The following is a 19121-nucleotide window of genomic DNA, read 5'->3' on the forward strand; positions in this document are numbered from 1 at the left end:
CACTGTTGTACAACCATTATTGCCATCCATCTCCAGAACTTTTTCATCTTTTCCGATTGAAACTGTACCCATTAAACCCTAACCCTCTACTCCTTCCCCACTCCCACACCCAGCCCTGGCAACCACCGGTCTACTTTCTGTCTCTATGAATTTGCCTATTCTGGGTTCCTCGTGTAAGTGGAATCATGCAGTGTTTGTACCTTTGTATCTGGCTTATTTCAGTTAGCGTGATGTCGTCAAGGTTCATCCACTTTGTATGTAGCATGTGTCAGAATTCCTTTGTTTTTACAAGCCTCAATAATATTTCATTGGATGCATATATCACATTTTGTTTAGACTTTCATCTGCTGACGGGCATTTGGGTTGTTGCCACTTTTTGGCTATTGTGAATAATCCTGCTATGAACACTGGTGTACAAATATCTGCTCAAGTCCCGGCTTTCAGTTCTTTTGGCCTTATGCCCAGAAGTGTAAATGCTGGATCATATGGTAATTTTTTATTTTATTTTTTTTAGGAACTGCCATACTGCTTTCCACAGTTGGCTGCACCATTTTACATTCCTACCAGCAATGTGCAAGGCCTCTAATTTCTCCACATCTTACCCAATACTTGGTTTTTTAAATAGCCATCCTGGTGGGGGTGAAGTGATATCTCATTGTGGTTTGGATTGGACCAGGCAATATTGTGGTTGCTTCTTTGTGTGTGTGTGTGGTTGCTTCTTTGATGACCTGTGCTCCTCAGTACCTTGAAGGTTTGTAAGGTCAGCACCTGGGCCTGTCTCAGTCACCCCCATGTCTTCTCCCCCAGCAGAGGGCCTGTCCACGGTCAAATATGGCCAAGAAACCGAACAACCGAGAGTGAATGAAATCCGGTCCAGGTGTCTTTTCAGACCCCAGGTCCAGGCGTTGCACGTGTGAAGCAGGCATCATCCACGCTGCTAACAGGCCTGGGTGTGCTCCCTCCGTGGCTGACCTGGGAACGGGCCAGTTCTTTGCGCCACTTTCCCCGGTAAGGCCATTTGCCTTCAGGCGATCTTTAAGCCACTCTTGCACCTAATGTAGACCTGGCCCTGCACCTCATAACTTACCTGACAGCATGCAGGAGGAGGTGCTGTCACACACCTAGACAGCGGAGACAGGCAGCTCGGTGCAGAACATTTGCAGGTGACAGCAGCCCACAGTTTTAGGAGATTTCAAACTTTTCTCACTTCCTTGTGCAACATACACTCAAAATTTGTTTGAATCATCTGAAAAGAAATGCCATTTGAAAACTTGGCAGCACCCGTCTTATGGGCCCTTTAGAGACGCATTAACTCAAAGTTGGCGCAGGGGAGTGAGCAGAGAAGTGTGTGTGCCAGTTTGTTTGAGTGATTACAGAGCAGCGTTGGGTCAGTTGGTAGTGTGGGTCAGGGGGGCGTCCCAGGCCCAGCAGCCTGCTCTGCCCTTATTCCTGAACATGCCCATTTGGTCTCAGGGAGAGCATAGGAGTCTCTGTACTTACCCATCGCTTTTTCTAAAGGCTAGCACAGCCCGCGGCGTGAAAACACTCATCCACCCCGGTGTCCTGTGTGGCTGTGCACTGAGGGCAGGGAGTGAGCAGTGAGCCTGACACTCTGCCTGCTGGGCCCTCCGGGACCCTCCCACTCTCTGCAGTGCTAGGCCCTCCACAGAATCCTCTGAGGTCTCTCAAAGTCAAGGTCACTGGCAAAGGGAAGCATGGATTCAGGACGGGAACCCCGGTCCCAGGCTCCCAGTCCAGCCCTTTCCAGCATCTGTTGGCCTTGCTTGCCCGTGGCCACCTGGGACTCCGCGAGGGGAGTGATGTGAGCCTGTAGCATCACACCCCTGTTCTGGGTGTTGGACATGGGTCAGTGTCGAGGGAAGGATTGTTAGTGTGGTGAGGGGTGAGGTGCATAGCGTGCAGGGTCTCAGCAGGGACATTTTACAGTTTTGGGGCTTCTAGACTGAAGTGACTGCCCTAAGACTCAGACCCTTGCATTGTCACTGAGCCACACCAGCCTTTCTTCAAGAGGGCAGGCACAGCCATCAGACTGCTGGCTGAGTGGCAGCAGCCAACTTTTTGTGCCTGCGCTCCTCTCTGGAACCAGAGCCTTCTAGCTCTTTAATGACGCATGGGGGGTTTCCCTATGCAGTTACTTTATGGTCTCTGCCTCAAGGGAAACTGAGGCTCAGAAGGGTTTAGAAACTTACTCACGTTCACACAGCTACTACCTAGGGTTAAAACCAATTTATTGCTTTTTAAACGAAGTTATTCAGATATGCTTGACATGTAAAAAGCTTTACATATTTAATGCATATGATTCATTGAATTTGGGAATAAGCATATACCACTAGCCCTACTCGGTTTGACTCAGTGAATAGAGTAGACAAAAGGGTGTCCTGTTCAGTTCGGGTCAAGGGCACGTACCTGTTGCAAGCTCGATCCCTGGCCGCAGTTGGGGTGTGAGCAAAGAAGTGTGTGTGCCAGTTTGGGAGGCAATCAGTCAATGTGTCTCTCTCACATTGATGTTTCTCTCTCTTTGTCTCTCCCCCTCCCTTCCGCTCTCTCTACAAATCAATGGAAAAAATATCGTGAGGTGAAGATTAACAACAACAAAAGAAAATGTATATAACCCTGAAACCATCACCACCATCAAGGTCATAGATTTACCTATCACCTCCCAAGGTTTCCTCCCACTCTTTTTTTTATTCTGTGTGTGGGGGAAGGGAAAGAACACTTAACATAAGATTTGCCCTCTTAGCCCATTTTAAACATACCATGCACTAAAGTGCTATAGTATAGTATAGTATAGTATAGTATAGCATAGTATAGTATAGCATAGCATAGCATAGCATAGCATAGCATAGCATAGCATAGTATAGTATAGTATAGTATAGCATAGTGTACCAGAACTTATTCATCTTGCATACCTGACACTTTACCCTTCGACCATCACGTCCTCATTCCCCTCCCCTCCGCCCCTCTAACCACCATTTCACTCTCTGCTTCTGCTTGTTCGAGTTTGGCTATTTTAGAGTCATACACATGAGATCATACACTATTTGTCTTTCTGTGTCTGGCTTCTTTCACTAAAACCAATTCCTCGACTCCCTATACTGTGTTTGTTTCATCTCATTGTCTCAGATTTCATCAAAAAATCCCAGTCGCCAGCCCCTTTCCAGGACACCTCTGTTGGGGAGGAAGTAGGTGTCAGGTCCCAGCCGGCGGTGGAGGTCAGAGAGCCATGCATCTGATGTGGCTGGGGAAAGGGAGATCTCCCCAGGCCCAGCTCCTCCGTCCCTGCAAAATGTCACCATTTCAGATGTGACTGCACTGTGGACGTTGAGTCAGTCACATTCAGGTTTGAACACCAGCTCTGCCTTAAACCAGCCACTTAAGTAGCCCAGTCACTGCTGTGAGCAGGAGGCAGCGTCCGTCACAGCCTTGGCAGAGTCAGCCTGGAAATAAATGGATGTTCAAAGTCCTGGCGCTAGAACTGGGGTCTCTGCAGTAGAGCCTGTAAGTTGGAGAAGGCTCAACACCCCACAGGGGAACGGACGGAGTAGGGGGACAGAGAAACACAGCTCGGGTTTAAGGCCTAAGCCAGAAAGAAGGCCAATGGCTATGGAACAAGGCATTGTTAAATTTTGGCTATATTTACTAATGAAGACATTTTTAAATTAGCAGCTTTTACTGTTGCTTTATTTTAAAAGTATCATATGTTCTTTATAGATAAATTAGGAAATACAGAGGCAAACACACACACACACACACACACACACACACAATCACCATCACCACAGTCCCATCACAAAGAAAGCCTTAGTCTTCCTGAGTTCTTTTCTGCATATTCTATTAGTCCTTATGAGTTTTCTAAATTAGAGATCATACTCTTCCAAACCACTAGTTATTTTTGGGAACCTACCAGATGTTACAGCGTCTTTCCGTGTTAATAAGACTACATCTCCACCCTGATTCGAAGGGGCTGCCTCCTATCTCACCATAAGGTTGGACCACTTTCTATTTGAATTCTGCATGGAAAGGTGGGCTAGTGGGTGCGGCATGAGAGGAAGAAGGAACAGAGGGACACTAACCAGAGTCCGGGAACTGGTCATTCTTCCGGGTGCTCTGTTCTCTGCACACAGCTGGTGTCAAGTATGGATGCCCTTGACCAGACAGAAGTTTTGTCCCCTTTGCTTTCTGGTCAGTCAGGGACCCTTGGCCAGAAGTTTTCCAGTGTGTCCTATGCAAACACCAGTAGAGAGGACAGGCAATGAATGTGCATGTGGATGAATGTGCATGTGGGTGAATGTGCTGTGGGGGAGGGGAGAGGGCCGGGAGGAGGGCTGACCTCTCCCCAGCACCGTGGTCCCCAGCAGCCCCGAGCTCAACAGCACTGAGCAGAGTCCAGTGTGAGAGGCAGGTCTAGTCCACAGCCCTGTTTTCCTCTGTGTGGGATTCTGTTGCCCACCTAGTTCAGGGCTCTCCCCTCTCGGGGAGCACCACAAATGAGAATTTAACTGAATCCCATTAGTGCTAAATGAAAAGACGCACAGAGTAAGGTCAGTAATGCCAGTGGTTGCCATTGGCCTAGACAAGGCAGAAAGAAAATGCATCTCATGGAAAAGAGCCCTCAAGAACCGTCAAGATCTTGGAGAGCTGACAGTGCTGACTGTTCATTGTGGGCCAGATTAAAACGGCCTGGCCACGTCCCCACAGCCACAGGGGGCAGGGTGCCCACAGACCACATTGGGACCCTCACAGAGGGTCTCATGGTGTGGCCTGGCTCCGATGGGTGCAGCCTCAGCTCTCCGTCTGCAACAGGAGGGGTTGAACTAAAGGGTCTTAGCGTCCCTTCCAGCTTCCCCAGGTCTCCGAATCTTGGGAGCCGCCCAGGTTTCAGAAGGATGTTAAATGCCTTTGGCAGGAGGCTCTCCAGTGTGATGCAGTGTTTCGTCCAGGAGTGGGGGCCCTGGAGGACCCAGCTGCACACATCCCAGGCCAGGGTGACGCTGCCTTTGGAAGAGAACCACATCCTAACCTGAGGCTGAGCTCAGGGCACTGAAGGCTGGCAAGCCTGGGTTTCTACCTTGGATCCCGCATTTCCAGCTGGGTGGCCCTCTCCTCCAGGGATGAAGGTATTGATCCCTCCATGCTCAGCTCCCTGCCTGGACCGTAGAGGAGAAAGAACGGATGCCCATGAGAGGAAGAGTCCTCTCCCACCCTCTCACTTTTGTTCCCAGAGTCACTCCCAAAGGCCTGGGGGAAAGGCCAGGCTCGGAGGCCAGCGGTGGAGCCGGGAGACTGGGTGATGACCGGCATGCACTCTCATTGCAGGGAACAGCAGCCTCCTCCACACCGAGCTCTGTCAGAAGCATTGGCAGGACCTGCCCCCCAGTAAGTGCCACAGCAGCACCCAGGACACCCGGAAGGAGACCAGCAGCATGTGGGGTCTCATGGTGGTCGCCCAGCTGCTGGCAGGCATTGGGACAGTGCCCATTCAGCCGTTTGGGATCTCCTACGTGGACGACTTCTCGGAGCCCAACAACTCGCCCCTGTACATCGGTGAGTCCCAGGCTTGAAGAGGGCTGCAGGGAAGGGTCGGGTCCTGATCTGACACGTAAGCTCTGAGGGGCTGATTTGAGGTTAAGACCCTCTTTGCCCCACAACACAGCAAATGAGTGCAGAGGTTTGGGGATCAGACAGACCTGGTTGGAATGGCAGTTCTGTTACCTATCAGCTATGGGAGCTGTGCAAGTGGCTGAGCCCCAGGGCCCCAGGTTCCTCACCTGCAGAATGGGGCTGACAGTATCTGTGTGCTGGGCAGCTGTGGGGTTACATGAGGTCAGGTATGTAACCATTTAGACCCCTGTCAGGCACAGGGAGGCTCCTTGACCAGCAGTAGCTACTGGTGCTGTCAAGCCCTCCAGGCCTGGGCCGGGGCACACATGTCTTTCCGCGTCACCCACTTATGGACAGGTTGGCCCCAAAGAAGCATATGCAAAGAAGATAGATGACTATACCTGACTGCTCAATTCCTTCCCTTAGCACAAGCCATGTTGAGCGTCCTCAAGGGCCCTGTACTCCAGACCAGACAGACCACACCCACTGGCTCTGTGGCCTCACAAACTCCTGCCAGGACCTCCAACATGGTCCCTGCACAGACCTTTGCCCTCCAGCACTGCCCTGGGCCAGCATCTTTAAATGCCAAGGAAACTGTTACCCTCCTGACAAGTGGATCTCTCTGGCAGCTGGCTGGAGGAGAAACATCTTTGGTTTTGCACATCTTAGGCTCTTGAGTGGTTCTAGCACTGCCTGGGGGAAATGCCATAGGTGTGGACTTGTCAGGGTCAGAGGACAGGTGGCCTGACATCTCAGGAATCCTTCGCTAGGGAAGGAGCCTGGGGCTGTCACACCTTCTCAGTTTCCCTCAGCCTGTTTACCCTGCTCTCCTTTACAGCCATCTTATTTGCCATCTCCGTATTTGGACCGGCTTTTGGGTACCTGCTGGGCTCTGTCATGCTGCAGATCTTTGTGGACTATGGCAGGGTGGACACAGGTGAGTGTGTGTGATGATGCCTATCCCATTGCCAATTTCACGAAGCAGTCTCCCTGCCCCTCCCACCCACCTCCACCCCTCACTCCACCACACCCCCAGCCAATCAGGGCAGAAAGTGAAGCTTCAATTGCAAATGCTCACCGCCACTTGCTCATTCCTGTGCTCACTCCTGCTGTCTTTCAGACAGCCCAGAGCAGATAGCGTGTGCCTCCCCTCCCAGGCCCATGTTGGACTCTAGGAAGAAGCGGGGTACACTGCTGAAAAAAGCACACATTTTCTGCCTTCAGGAAGTTTGCAACTCAGGTTAGCTGTAGGAAAACCTTGAGACCTAGGGAAGTTGCCATCACAGCTGCCTGTCTTGGTGGTGGTATTAAAATCATTCGCACCAGCCAGACAGTGTGGCTGGAAGGCAGGTGTGAGCCAGACCCTCAGGAATAATACCTCTACCTGTGCCGGGCACAGAGATAAGAGCCTGCCCACCCCACAAAGAATATGGGCAGGTGTTAAACCCGGCCATGCTGCCAGAACCCACAGACTCCTGTCTCCTGGTCCATCAGACCGTGATGTCATCTGCGTAATGTCCTCTGCCTGTACTTCAAACCAAAGGGGAAAGCCAGGCGGTGCTTCCTGCCTCAGGGTCAAGCCATCTTTCACTGGCACTGCCTGCATTGGTTCCTGGCTCTTGGTTGACCAAAAGAATATCAACTGAACAGGGCTGCCTGTCATGGTTTGGCTGAGGTCCATTCCGCTTCTTCTCCTTCCCCCCATGCCTAGCTAGTCCCCTTACAAAGAGAAACACAATGGCAGACTCTTAGATGTGGGTGGAGACTTGCCAGGAGAAAGCATCTCCTTTGGAGGCCAGGCAGCCTGCTCTGTGGATGTTGTTTCCTCGGGGTTCTGAGGATTATGAGGCCTCCTTTCTTAGCGAGCAACACAGTTGGGCAGCAATAGTCTTCGGTGGGTTAGAGCTCACGTTTGGACACCAGGAAGACATAGGTTTGAAATTGATCAATAATCTTAACCTTGGACGAGGACGTGGTTAACCTGTCTAAGATTCAATTTCCTGATTGGTTGGAAATGGGTGGAATAGCCCCTCCCTCATAGACTTACCGGGAGAACCCAGCAGGATAATGGACGTGAACATGTGGTCTAGTGTCTGGCCCACGGTAAGCCTCAAGAGAGTCACTGCCAAGGATTGGGAGTAAAATAAGGTGAGGCCAAGGTTCTGATCCCTCCAGCCTGGGATTATCTGATGCTCTGCTTCATGTGCGGTGGCCTCCGTTTTCTGGGAAGACCAGAATGGCCAGGATGGGGAATGTCATCTCGACCGAGGTTTTACCTCTTCTCTGTAGTGGGGAGAAAATCCCCCCGATCAGAGAATTTCTTCCCAGTAAGGTTAGATCATGCATTCATTCAACAAACACGTGTGTCCTTTGCTTTCTCTTCAGCGTTAATTAACTTGAGCCCTGGAGACCCCCGATGGATTGGAGCCTGGTGGCTGGGCCTGCTCATTTCCTCGGCCTTCTTGATTTTCACCTCCTTCCCCTTTTTCTTCTTTCCTCGCACAATGTCCAGAGGAGTGGAGGTAAGGTTCTGAAAGCTCATAACTCTAGGTAGAGGAGTTTAAGAAAGGGAGGTGAGGGTAGAAAATAAACAGATCTGAGAAGCTGCAACAAGTTAAGCAAGTTCTGAGTGAAATCTAAATAAGGGTCATGATGCAGGATTCTCAGAGGCCTTGAGAGGTAAGAGTGCTGGTGAATTTCCAAAAGATGATATTCCAACAGTGTTCCCTTCCCATGGTAGCATCCAGGGATGTAGTTAGGGGAACACTGAGCTCATCTAAAGTAGGATAAAAATAAAAGCTGAATATGTGACCTGGTGCAGTTGACTTTTGCATTTCACAGGGCCCATCATGCCTGAAGGACTGAGTAAGAAGGGAGTCCTAATGCTTGAGAGTGAGGGTGGATTGGGAGTAGATCCTAGTTAAGTAGTTTGATCTCCTACCCATCTTTCAGTCATGTCCGTTGGGGAAAGAAATCAGGGAAGGATGAGAATGGAAAAGAGAGATGAGAAGTCTGGGTATGGACTTTGATGGTGGGCTGATGGTTCTAAAACCTGTTTTGATCCCATGAAGTTCTGAGATGGGGCTACCAGTCAGGTGGCAACATGGTGGCTAGGTTGAGGATGGGATTTAGGAAGGAAGGAAGACTGGAAATCTGATGAGGCCAGTACGGAGACAGGGGATGACGGCTGAGGCAGGACAGGCATAGACATTCTTCGGAAAGCAAAGGGCACAGGTGTTCGCAGGCGGTGCTGAGTTCTCAGCAGTGACCTGGATTGGAGGAGAAGAGGGGCTACAATTAGACCAAGGTTTTGAGCCAGACACAGAGCTCAGCGCTCAGCAATGCGGTGTATGAGATCTTGGCCCAGTCTTAGGAAGAGGGGGCAGAAATAGGAAGATCTGGGCTTGTCTTGGGGGGAAATTTCAGAGGGCAACACATCATGGTGGTTTTGGGGTCAAGCAAACCTGACTTTGAGCCTAGTTCTGCTAGTAATAAACTCAATGAGTGGTCTTAGGCAAGTTTCCTTGTTCCTAAGTTTCTTCTCCTTTACAATTCGGGAGATAGAGGAGGTATCTCAGAGGAGGCTGTGAGGAGTGGGACAGTGGCATGCGAGGCACAGTGCCCAACATGGAGTGAGCGCTGAGTGAATGGCCGCTCCTGTGCCTGGTGATGAGTTTCCCTGGAGGACCCACACAGTGTCAGCACTCGGGGCCTTGCATGTGTGGTGGTGTAGAGCTTTAGCTGATGAGTTCGGAAGAAGTAGGCAGGCTCCCTGAGGAGGTATGCACAGAAAGTTCAGGCACAGGGCCAGCACAGAGCTTTGAGCAGAACTCAACTCTGGGCCCAGAAGGAAGAAGGGACTCCATACAGGAGACAGAAAAACAGAGCTGGAAACATACATTCTAGACTACAGTGTCTCAGAAGCCCACGGCCCCTGGAATCTGAGGACAGGGAAGAAACGTAGCCATGACAGACAGGCAAAGGGTGAGATCCAGTCAGACCCTTTTTGGCATTAGTTGTGGGAAAGTTATATATGAAATAACATGCCCAGAGCCATCTTGGGAGGCATTGGCATGGCAGCATTCTGGTCAGCAGCCAAAGCACTGGACTCACTAAATGCAGGCGGCATTTGGTTCAAGAGACATTCTCTGGACACCCTCCCATCACACCTGGGGTAGCTCACTGCTGCCCAGCCCTAAGCCACTGAGACCAGAAGGGTCAAGGGCCCAGGATTCGTGGCTGCGGGGAGCCTGGGCCATTAACACTGGTTTCCTTTGCTGCCTTCAGACATCTACTGCCATGACAGAAGAGGCGATGAAGATGACGGTCAAGCCAAGAAGCTCTCTGGTGGATTTCATTAAACGTGAGTGACCCAGCAAAGCCCTGGGTGGGCTGGCTTGGTAGAGGGGCAAGCCGGGAGGGCCCAAGCCTATGAGGTATTGTGTATGATAAGGGGCGTTGAGAATAGGTGGCCTATAATTGGCCCACCTCACAGGAGGGGTTTTGCTAGGAGACACAGATTCAAGCAGAGCCAGCGCCACCCCATGTTCTCTCTCCTCCCTTTACATGGAGGTGAATGTTCCCGCTGGCAGTCTTATTTCTATCTACTCGCCTCCTGATTTCTTCCAGACACATTCTCATTTTATTTATTTATTTATTTATTTATTTATTTTTAAGTATGTTTTTATTGATTTCAGAGAGAGAGAAACATTGATGAGAGAGAAACATCAATTGGCTGCCTCGTGCACGCCCCCTACTAGAGATCGCGCCTGCGACCCGGGCATGTGCCCTGTCCAGGAATCGAACCAGTGACCTCCTGATGCATGGAACGAAGCTCAACCAACTGAGCCACACTGGCAGGACATATTCTCATTTTATTTTACCCATGAGTATGTTGAGTGGGGGTTCTGAGAGGCTGTGTGGCCCTGGCTGGGCCACTGAACTCCTCAGTGCCCCAGACCCTGAGGAAGACAGGAGCGTGGTCTGGAGGGAGGAGGAACAACTGTGGCCCATGAAGGCCTGGCCCCTGATGGTTTTCTGTTTACAGGGTTTCCCCGCATCTTCCTGAGGCTCCTCATGAACCCTCTTTTCATGCTCGTGGTCCTGGCTCAGTGCACCTTCTCCTCCGTCATCGCCGGCCTCTCCACATTCCTCAACAAGTTCCTGGAGAAGCAGTATGGTGCCTCCACAGCCTATGCCAACTTCCTCATCGGTGAGTCCCGGCCAGACCAGACACAGACAGGAGCCAGAGGAGGACTTGCCGAAGACAAAGACGTTTAAGGACAATTTTCTTGCTTGGCAATGTAGAGTGCTCTGAACAAATTGCTGAGACCCTGTCATTCCAGGCAGGAGTGGGTGGGGGCGGGGGCTGCCTTCCTCCCTTTCAGGGACTGGAGGCCTGACAGCCTTCCAGGGGCCCTGAGACAGCAGGGGCAGCAGGGGAAAGAGAGAGCATCAATTTCAGGTAAAATGCTCCTGGTTCTGTTCCTTCTTCTCAGGGACTTGAATACATTTGCTTGGTAGGGAATATGTGACCCAGGGATTCTGGGCTCTGGCTGCACTTTAGGCTCCTCTGGGAGCTTTAAATAATACAGATGCCCAGCCCCACCCTACCCCCTCAAGACAGCAGAGTCTCTGGGTGGGGCTCAGCATTGAGTTTGTTTGCCAGTGAGGTTGAGAAGCACTGATGTGGGCCCACCAAGTATCCAAGTGAATTACTGAGCTCAGTCCACAGGTGCGTTTGACTATATAGATGGGGCAAGGGGGTCAGGGTGCGAATCCCGACCCCTGTGTGGCCCTTGGATGTGACTTTACTTCTCTAGCTTAAGCCTCTGACTAGCAGTCAGGGGGCACCACCAGAGCCTTGCTAACCTTGTGTGGTCACAGTTAGGCTGCAGTGAGCGGTCAGGCAATGAAAGGCACTAAATAAATGCACATTCCACCCACATCCTTCTGGACACAAGGCCCCACTTCTTTCTTTATTCTTTGCACAGGCAGGGTAACCCTCTGGGTCAAGGTAACTCTGTGGGTGTGCCTGGCATACAGTGAGTGCTCAGTGACTGTCAGGTATTGCTACTGTAATGGGACATCTCCAGTGCTCCTTCAGGAAAGTTGTGCCCCTTCTTTGTGCTCAGTGTCTGTGCCCACCCCCCCACCCCCACCCCCAGGGCCTTGCGCACACAGACCCGCTTCTCTCCCTCTTTCCAGGTGCTGTGAACCTCCCCGCCGCAGCCTTGGGGATGCTATTTGGAGGAATCCTCATGAAGCGTTTTGTGTTCTCTCTGCAAACCATCCCCCGGCTGGCTACCACCATCATGACCATCTCCATTATCCTATGTACCCCTCTCTTCTTCATGGGATGCTCCACCCCAGTCGTGGCGGAGGTCTACCCACCTAGGTAACAGAAATGAGGGGTGAGATGATACCCTCTGCTAAAGGCCAGAGCCTGGGTCTGGCTGCCATACCTCTTTCTTTCTGCCTTCTTAGCTCTCTTCCCTCTGTCACTTCTTGACCTAATCTCTTATGTGGATACTTAGAAAATCAGGTCCTTGAATACGATGCTGAATTATAAGAAGTCAGAGGGTCCTACGGGGCCACCAGCAGTCAGGGTTAAGATTCTGTTTTTTTTTAAGAAACACCAAAAACTAATTAGTTTGGTTTCAGGGTGACTCTGTAGGGCTGTGAGCCTCAGGAACCAAGAAATAAGCTATGTTTGGCATCAGCTCTGTGCCAGCCAGAAGTAGAGTCTCACTGAGCTGCTGAAGAAAGATGAGAGAAGGAGACTTGAAAAGATACGGAAAAGAACAATGAAAGTGATGGCAGACTTTTAAAATGAGGGCAGGTGAAGTATACCTGTCCGTTTGCATAAAGCAACATGGTCCTAAGTTTTAAGTCGGGCTTCAGGTTCAGAAATAACTTTAGAGGCTTGTGAAGGGAGCTTTTAGCTTTTTCCTGGGTGCTACCTTTCAAGCACCTCTTCTTTTAAATTTTGCCTAATGAGGTTACAACATTGGGAGACACCGTACCTTTCAGCCTCGGTGCTTTCTCTGTCTCTCTCTTTGAAATAACCTCTTCTGTCTTTGGTGGGGGAAGGAGCGCAGGGGTGTGGTGACTCAGGCCGGGAAACCTCTGGTTTGTATTGGTCTTCTGCAGGCTGGCTGTGGATTGAGAGAAGCTGAGAAGGCCCTGGGCCTTTGGGTGTCTTCCCTGGGAGTTGGCGGGTTTTGTCATCCCCTCTGACGCAGCCCTTACTAGTTGGGGAAAGTTACTGATCTAATCTTCAAATCTTCAGTGTTCTTATCCATAAAAGGAGCATAATAATTATAGAATTATTGTGATGACGTGCGTGACAAACCCCTGGGCGCAGTGCCTGGCACATAAGAGAGGCCCCGTTAATGTTAACATCGTTAGTATAATTATTTGAGCAAAGCTCTGGACTGTGGTTTGTCAACCCTATCCCAGCCCTCCCTAAAGAAGATCATGAATATCGGGTAGGAGGAATGGCGGGAATGGTGAGGTCATCCAGTGAAATCTCCTTGTTTGAGGCTCAGGAGGATGGAGGGCAAAGTCTCCATAGACCAGTGGTTCTCAACCTTCCTAATGCCGCGACCCTTTAATACAGTTCCTCATGTTGTGGCGCCCCCCAATTTCATTGTTACAAATTGAACATAATTAAAGCATAGTGGTTAATCACAAAAACAATATGTAATTATATATGTGTTTTCCAATGGTCTTAGGCAACCCCTGTGAAAGGGTCGTTCGACCCCCAAAGGGGTCACGACCCACAGGTTGAGAACTGCTGACATAGACCAAGGGACAGGAACCAGGTAGACCCCAGATTGCTTCAAGGAGCCCCACCTGTCGCTCCGCCTGAGCCCAGGTGGAGGAGAAGGGAAGGGAAACGTGGCCTGTGACTTGTGCAGCATCTGCGCTCTCTCCCATCAAAGTCCTGCTTGGTTGTTTGTCTTGAGCACTTCTGCAGCGGGGGCGTTGGGGAGGGAGGGTTTGCCAGCGGAGCCTTTCTGACTCGCAGCTGGTGGAGATGGGCTTCTAGTAGCGGAAGAAACAGTGAGGTGCCATGAGGTGCCATGAGCACTGACCAGCAGCCAATTCACCGTCGGCCCCAACAGGCATAATTCATGGCGTTGCTGGCCCCAGACGCACCGAGAGGCAGAGCGCACCAGCCGGGCGGGCACTCACACTGGACCACAGTGAAGAGATGTTTCTCTGGTCTTGCTTTGTCTGAGTCCCTGTTTCCTGTTTTCCTGGCAGCACATCAAGTTCTATACACCCACAGCCTCCTGCCTGCCGCAGGGACTGCTCGTGCCCCGACTCCATCTTCCACCCGGTCTGTGGAGACAATGGGGTAGAGTACCTCTCCCCGTGCCACGCTGGCTGCAGGCACATCAACGTCAGCACCGTAACCTCCAAGCAACAGGTAAGGGCAGGAGGAGCCCCACCGGGTCCCTGAGCTCAGTGTGTGCCCTCATACTGCACCTGGGCTCTGGGATGGGCAGGGCACCACCCACACCATCCTCATTGCCTCCAGGCCACACCCGCCCTCTCTTTACCTCCCCTTCCCTAAGGTCATGACCAGATGCCTGCAGCCCAAAGTCAATTAAAGATTGGCCGATATTCAACAAATGCACATTCCTGAGGCTCGGAGTAGAAACCAGCCGGAGCACTCCTTCAGCGGAGACCTCCCAATCTCATCCTGGCGGGTCCTAATGGGCGTCTTTGGGTCCTGCGTCCTGGCCCTGTTGGAGAGCCAACATGGACCAGGCCCAGATAAGTCAAGGACACAGGGTCCTCTGGGATGTGGCCCTGGAAGGTTAGAGTTGGAAGCAGCGATCAAGGGCATTAGGTTCACCCCCTCAGCTCCCAGGTGTGGCCACACAACTGGCCTGAAGTCATGCAGTTATTTAGGGTCAGATCTGACTTTAGAACCCAGGACCCTGTCTCAGTCCGGGGGCACATCTGCTCAAGGTCCTCTACCTCCTGGCCACCAGCCTTCCACACATGTAACCCACATTCAGTAGTTCACTTAGTGAGGTCCTATCAGCCCTCTGAGCGCTAGGGCTCCTGGCCTTCTAGGATCAGCCAGCTGCAAACTAACTTGAGTCATCTGTTCAGTTTTTCAACAAACAATGGACACCTGGCACAGCCATGCATGCTGAGGATTTAGTGTGAACCCATCCGACAAGGTTCCTGCTCTCATGCAGTTTGAATTCTATCGAATAAATGCACAAGGTCGTTTTAGAAAGTAGCTCACGCCATCAAGAGAGTTAATGGACAGAGTGTGCCTGAGGGCCTCCCGGAGGAGGTGACATTAGAACTCAACCACCAGAAAAAAACCCTACGAAGACCTGAGGGTGAAGTATTTGCACTAAAGGAACAGCAAGCACCAAGCCCCAGGGCATGGCTGAGCTGGATGTAGGAGAAATGAGAGATGCCAAGGTTGGTGCCAGGCCAGGGAGCAGGCAGGGGCCAGAACCGGACAGGCCAGGTTCTGCTTTTTCCTTAGAGCACTAGGGACCCAGAGGTGCAGTTCCCCTAAGGAGTGGAACGCACCTTCTGCCCCTAAGCCTGTGTGGAGGTCATGGGCAAGGCCAGCCCCCACTTCCCATCCTCCTCTCTGAGGATAAGGGAGGCTGCTTCCACGGCCACCTCTGTGGGCAGAGGTGCGTGAGTCTCAGGCAGAGTGGGGACAGGGAGCTTGGACAAGGTGTTCTCTCAGCTGCCTTCTAGCCGGTGGCCTCTGTGGTGTCCTTGTTTTCATTTACTTACCTCTGACTCACCTACTTCCAGAAAGAATCCTGACAAGCTTCAAATAGTATAAATCATCATCCCTTAGCATAATATCAAGAAAAAAATAGTAAGTTATAAGAAAATGGTCATAGGCTAGTCCGTCAGACACTGCAAGGCGGGGAGAAAGACCACGCGGGCAGTGGCTCGGTTGTACAATAGTGTTGACCATGTGGGCTTTCCGGCTCGAGACAGGACTTCCTTCCCAGCCTGTATAGACAGGCGGAATTCCTCTCTGGCAAAGGCCTGACAGATGAAGAGCTTAGTGGATTCTATTGTGTGTTCTTTTTTGGCTCCCCCTGTTTATACCTCCCTGCAATAAACACACACACAGCATCAACAGCAACCCACAAAGCCACGGCTGCTGGGCATGGGGTAGCCTGGCCCAGAGAAGAGCCCTCCCAGTCCCTGGTCCCAAGCCAGGTGGGCCTTGCCTGGCAGTGGAATTCTGCACATACGGATGCGGGTGCACCTGCTGGAGGAGCCCAGCCCACACTGGACAGGGGTCAGGGGTGGGGTCCATGGGGCACCTTGAAACCCTCGGCTGACCTCTCCAGCCTCTGAATCCAGCCCCACCCAGCTCCTCGGGGGACCCAGAAGGCAGAGGGGTTGAAACCTGAGGGACTGTCTGGCAAGAGCTGGTGCAGGTGTTTGATGTGTGTGCAAGCAAAGTAATGACGTTTTCTCTTTTTTCCTCTCCTTTTTCAAGATCTATTTGAACTGCAGCTGTGTGACCGGGGGATCTGCTTCAGCAAAGTCAGGATCGTGCCCCATCCCCTGCGCCCACTTCCTGCTCCCGTCCATCTTCCTCATCTCCTTCGTGTCCCTCATCGCCTGCATCTCCCACAATCCCCTCTACATGATGGTCCTGCGGTGAGTGCACCTCTCCTTCTCCCGTTTGCCTTTTCTTTGTGCCCAGGCGACCACTGATCTCTCCTCCCTTTCCTGGTCCTCAGAGGCCTTTGAACATGATGTACAATGTTCTTTGGGTGAAATGGGGAGATGATGCTAACACGACAGTGCCGGGCCCCACCTGTGCCAGGCTCTGTGCAGAGCTCCTCGCTGCATCGCCTCCTCCCCCAGCTCTGTGAGCACCTCCATTCTGCACATGCGGAGACCACTAACCCAGGAGGGCAGAGCCAGAAACAGCTGAGCCACATGCGAAAGCCAGGCTGCCTGACTCCATGCTGTGGAAATACCTGGAGATTCACTTATTTTTAAATCCTGAAAGAACTGAGAGGAGGGAGGCGAATTCAGTTGGACATATGAAATCGGGGATGGAAAATCAGGAGAGTTCCAGAAATAGATGAGGGCTATGGAAAAAGATTGAAATGATAAAAGTCTAGTGCAGGGGTGGGCAAACTTTTTGACTCGAGGGCCACAATGGGTTCTTAAACTGGACCGGAGGGCCGGAACAAAAGCATGGATGGAGTGTTTGTGTGAACTAATATAAATTCACATCATTACATAAAAGGGTACTGTCTTTTTTTTCAATAGTTTTATTCATTTCAAACGGGCCGGATCTGGCCCGCGGGCCGTAGTTTGCCCACGGCTGGTCTAGTGTGCTAGGAGCCAAAACTAAGTCCTCAGGTCAGAAGAGGGAGGTTGGCCAAGGCAGGAGGGGAGGGCAGAGGTGTCCCATTACAGTGGCAGTTAAATGTCTCTGAGGTTTTGACAGGGAGTGACCCTTTCCTCACCTCACTCTCTGCAAAGGAGAAAACTTTCCAACCAAGTTCACCTTACCCACCCCGGCCTGCCTCCCTCCTGTCCTCACCTGCCTCACAAGCAGAGAGGGAGGGAAAACCATGGGATTTACATACTGGGGTCCAGGGCCCAAGGCCCAGCTCTGCCATACACTGGTTGAATGTCCTTGGGTGTTGCCAACTTCGCTGAGTCTCAATTTCCTCATGTATGGAAGGAGGTTAATGATGTTGACCTCAAAGGATTGGTGTCAGGATTATATGGTAAATTCCTTTGTAAATACAAGGTGCTCTACATATTGGCTAATTATCACTATTAACCTAATAATAATAATAATAACAACAACAACAGCTAGCGAGGTACCAATGACCTATTTTCCCCAAAAGCCTAGGAGCTAAGGAAGAAGCAGAAGCAGCCACTTGTCAGGATCTAGGGTTTTGCCCTCTTTACACAAGTTCGCTTGCCAACTACTGAGCTCCTGTTTCTGCTACTGTTTCAAGGATGCTGGCAGAAGACAGGAGACTCCAGGTCAAAGGGAAAGGACTTTGCTACTCATAGCACAGCAAGCAGCATGGACCTCATGCTGCATCATCCATCCTTGCCCCTCAAGTCCTAGGGGGTGACATGGAGGGGCCCAGGTGTATGTGTCACATGCAGTGGGTTTATGTCACAGCTGAGGAACGCTGCTCTTGGGAAAGCCACCGCTTCTATAGACCAAGCCTGCTCTTGGTCAGCAAACTGCGGCTCTCGAGCTACATGCGGCTCTTTGGCCCCTTGAGTGTGGCTCTTCCACAAAATACCGACTTCTGCGCATGGGCCACGAAGTTTCAATCGCACTGTACGTGCGCGTCCACACATGGTATTTTGTGTGGACGCGAGCCATGGTTTGCCCACCCCTGGTCTAGGAGGTTTTACCTCATGCTTCAAGGTTGCGCCTTGCAACCATGACCCTGAGAAGTGGTCCGGGACAAGAGCAGTCAGGAGTGTGTGTAGATCCTTAAGAACGTGTAGGGATTCTCAGAGCTCATGGCATAGTGCTTCTCCTAACACCATCGTCCCCCTCTTTTCCACCACTCCCCATCAAGTGCATTCCACTGCCACTTTCACCTAAGGCCCTTGTAGGGGTTCCCTTCTTGCACCCCAAGTCAGATGGATCACGGTAGATGCTCTAACCCTGAGAAAGATCTGTGGGTGGCCATGATGAAGAGAGGGCCCCCCTCCAGGGCGTCTGATTCTTAGGTCTGGGGTGGGGCCTGAGAATATGAATTCCTAACAAGTTCCCAGGGGATGCTGATACTGCTGGTCCAGCGATCAAGCCTTGCGAACCATTGATACCAAGGACAGAAGCATGGGCTGCAGGGGATCCAGTCTGCCAGTGGCTCATCGGGCTGCATGAGGGCAGGTTCTGACGGAGGCTGGCTGCCCCTGACTGGGGGGAGGCACGGCCAGAGTCCTCCGCTCATCTCCTGTTTTCCTTTTCAGCGTGGTGAACCAGGAAGAAAAGTCGTTTGCCATTGGGGTACAGTTCTTGCTAATGCGCCTGCTGGGTAAGTGTCTGAGACACCCCCTTCCAGAGGCATGGCCCCGGGACATCTGAGGGCAATGGGGTGCAGGGCGGGGATGGGGAAGTCCTTTCTCATCTCTGTTGTGATGAGAGAAGCTGTGCATGATCAATACAACCCCAAATGTCAAAATACTTTATGGGGCAGTTTCCTTGGTACTTGTGGTTAAGAAAGAGTTCATCTGTGGCGTTCATTCCCAACACTCACCATCAGAACACAGCCTTGTATTTCTGTCCCAGCCAGAGTGGCAGCTGAGTTCAGCCCTGGTTTCCCTCCCGTTTGACAAAAGTCACTCCCACTGCCATTCACAAATGTTCCTCGGTGCATGCGGGGTCCAGTGCGAGCAGCCCAGAGCCCGCGGAGAAATGGGGCAGGGCACACGCAATAGTGCCCACAGGAGGGCGAGCGGCCTTCAGGAGCAGGGCACACACC

The 19121-nt window shown here is 51.6% G+C and overlaps 2 protein-coding genes across 3 annotated transcripts in view; one reads left to right on the forward strand and one right to left on the reverse strand.

Moving 5' to 3' along the window:
- The window catches only part of SLCO2A1 (solute carrier organic anion transporter family member 2A1), a 70145-nt gene that overhangs the window by 47145 nt on the left and 3879 nt on the right, over positions 1-19121 (forward strand). The window contains exons 4-12 of the mRNA XM_059663905.1: positions 5338-5565; positions 6461-6559; positions 8008-8144; positions 9910-9985; positions 10670-10834; positions 11830-12019; positions 13894-14059; positions 16136-16299; positions 18610-18674. Coding sequence (XP_059519888.1) covers positions 5338-5565; positions 6461-6559; positions 8008-8144; positions 9910-9985; positions 10670-10834; positions 11830-12019; positions 13894-14059; positions 16136-16299; positions 18610-18674 — 1290 coding nt within the window. The remainder of the gene's footprint in view (positions 1-5337; positions 5566-6460; positions 6560-8007; positions 8145-9909; positions 9986-10669; positions 10835-11829; positions 12020-13893; positions 14060-16135; positions 16300-18609; positions 18675-19121) is intronic.
- The window catches only part of LOC132215545 (serotransferrin-like), a 114239-nt gene continuing 107851 nt past the window's right edge, over positions 12734-19121 (reverse strand). For both annotated transcript variants that reach the window (XM_059663902.1, XM_059663901.1), the window contains exon 18: positions 12734-12743. The gene's annotated coding sequence lies outside the window, so the exon portion shown is untranslated. The remainder of the gene's footprint in view (positions 12744-19121) is intronic.

This window comes from Myotis daubentonii, chromosome 14 (genome assembly GCF_963259705.1).
Source record: "Myotis daubentonii chromosome 14, mMyoDau2.1, whole genome shotgun sequence".
Classification (NCBI taxonomy): Eukaryota; Metazoa; Chordata; class Mammalia; order Chiroptera; family Vespertilionidae; genus Myotis; species Myotis daubentonii.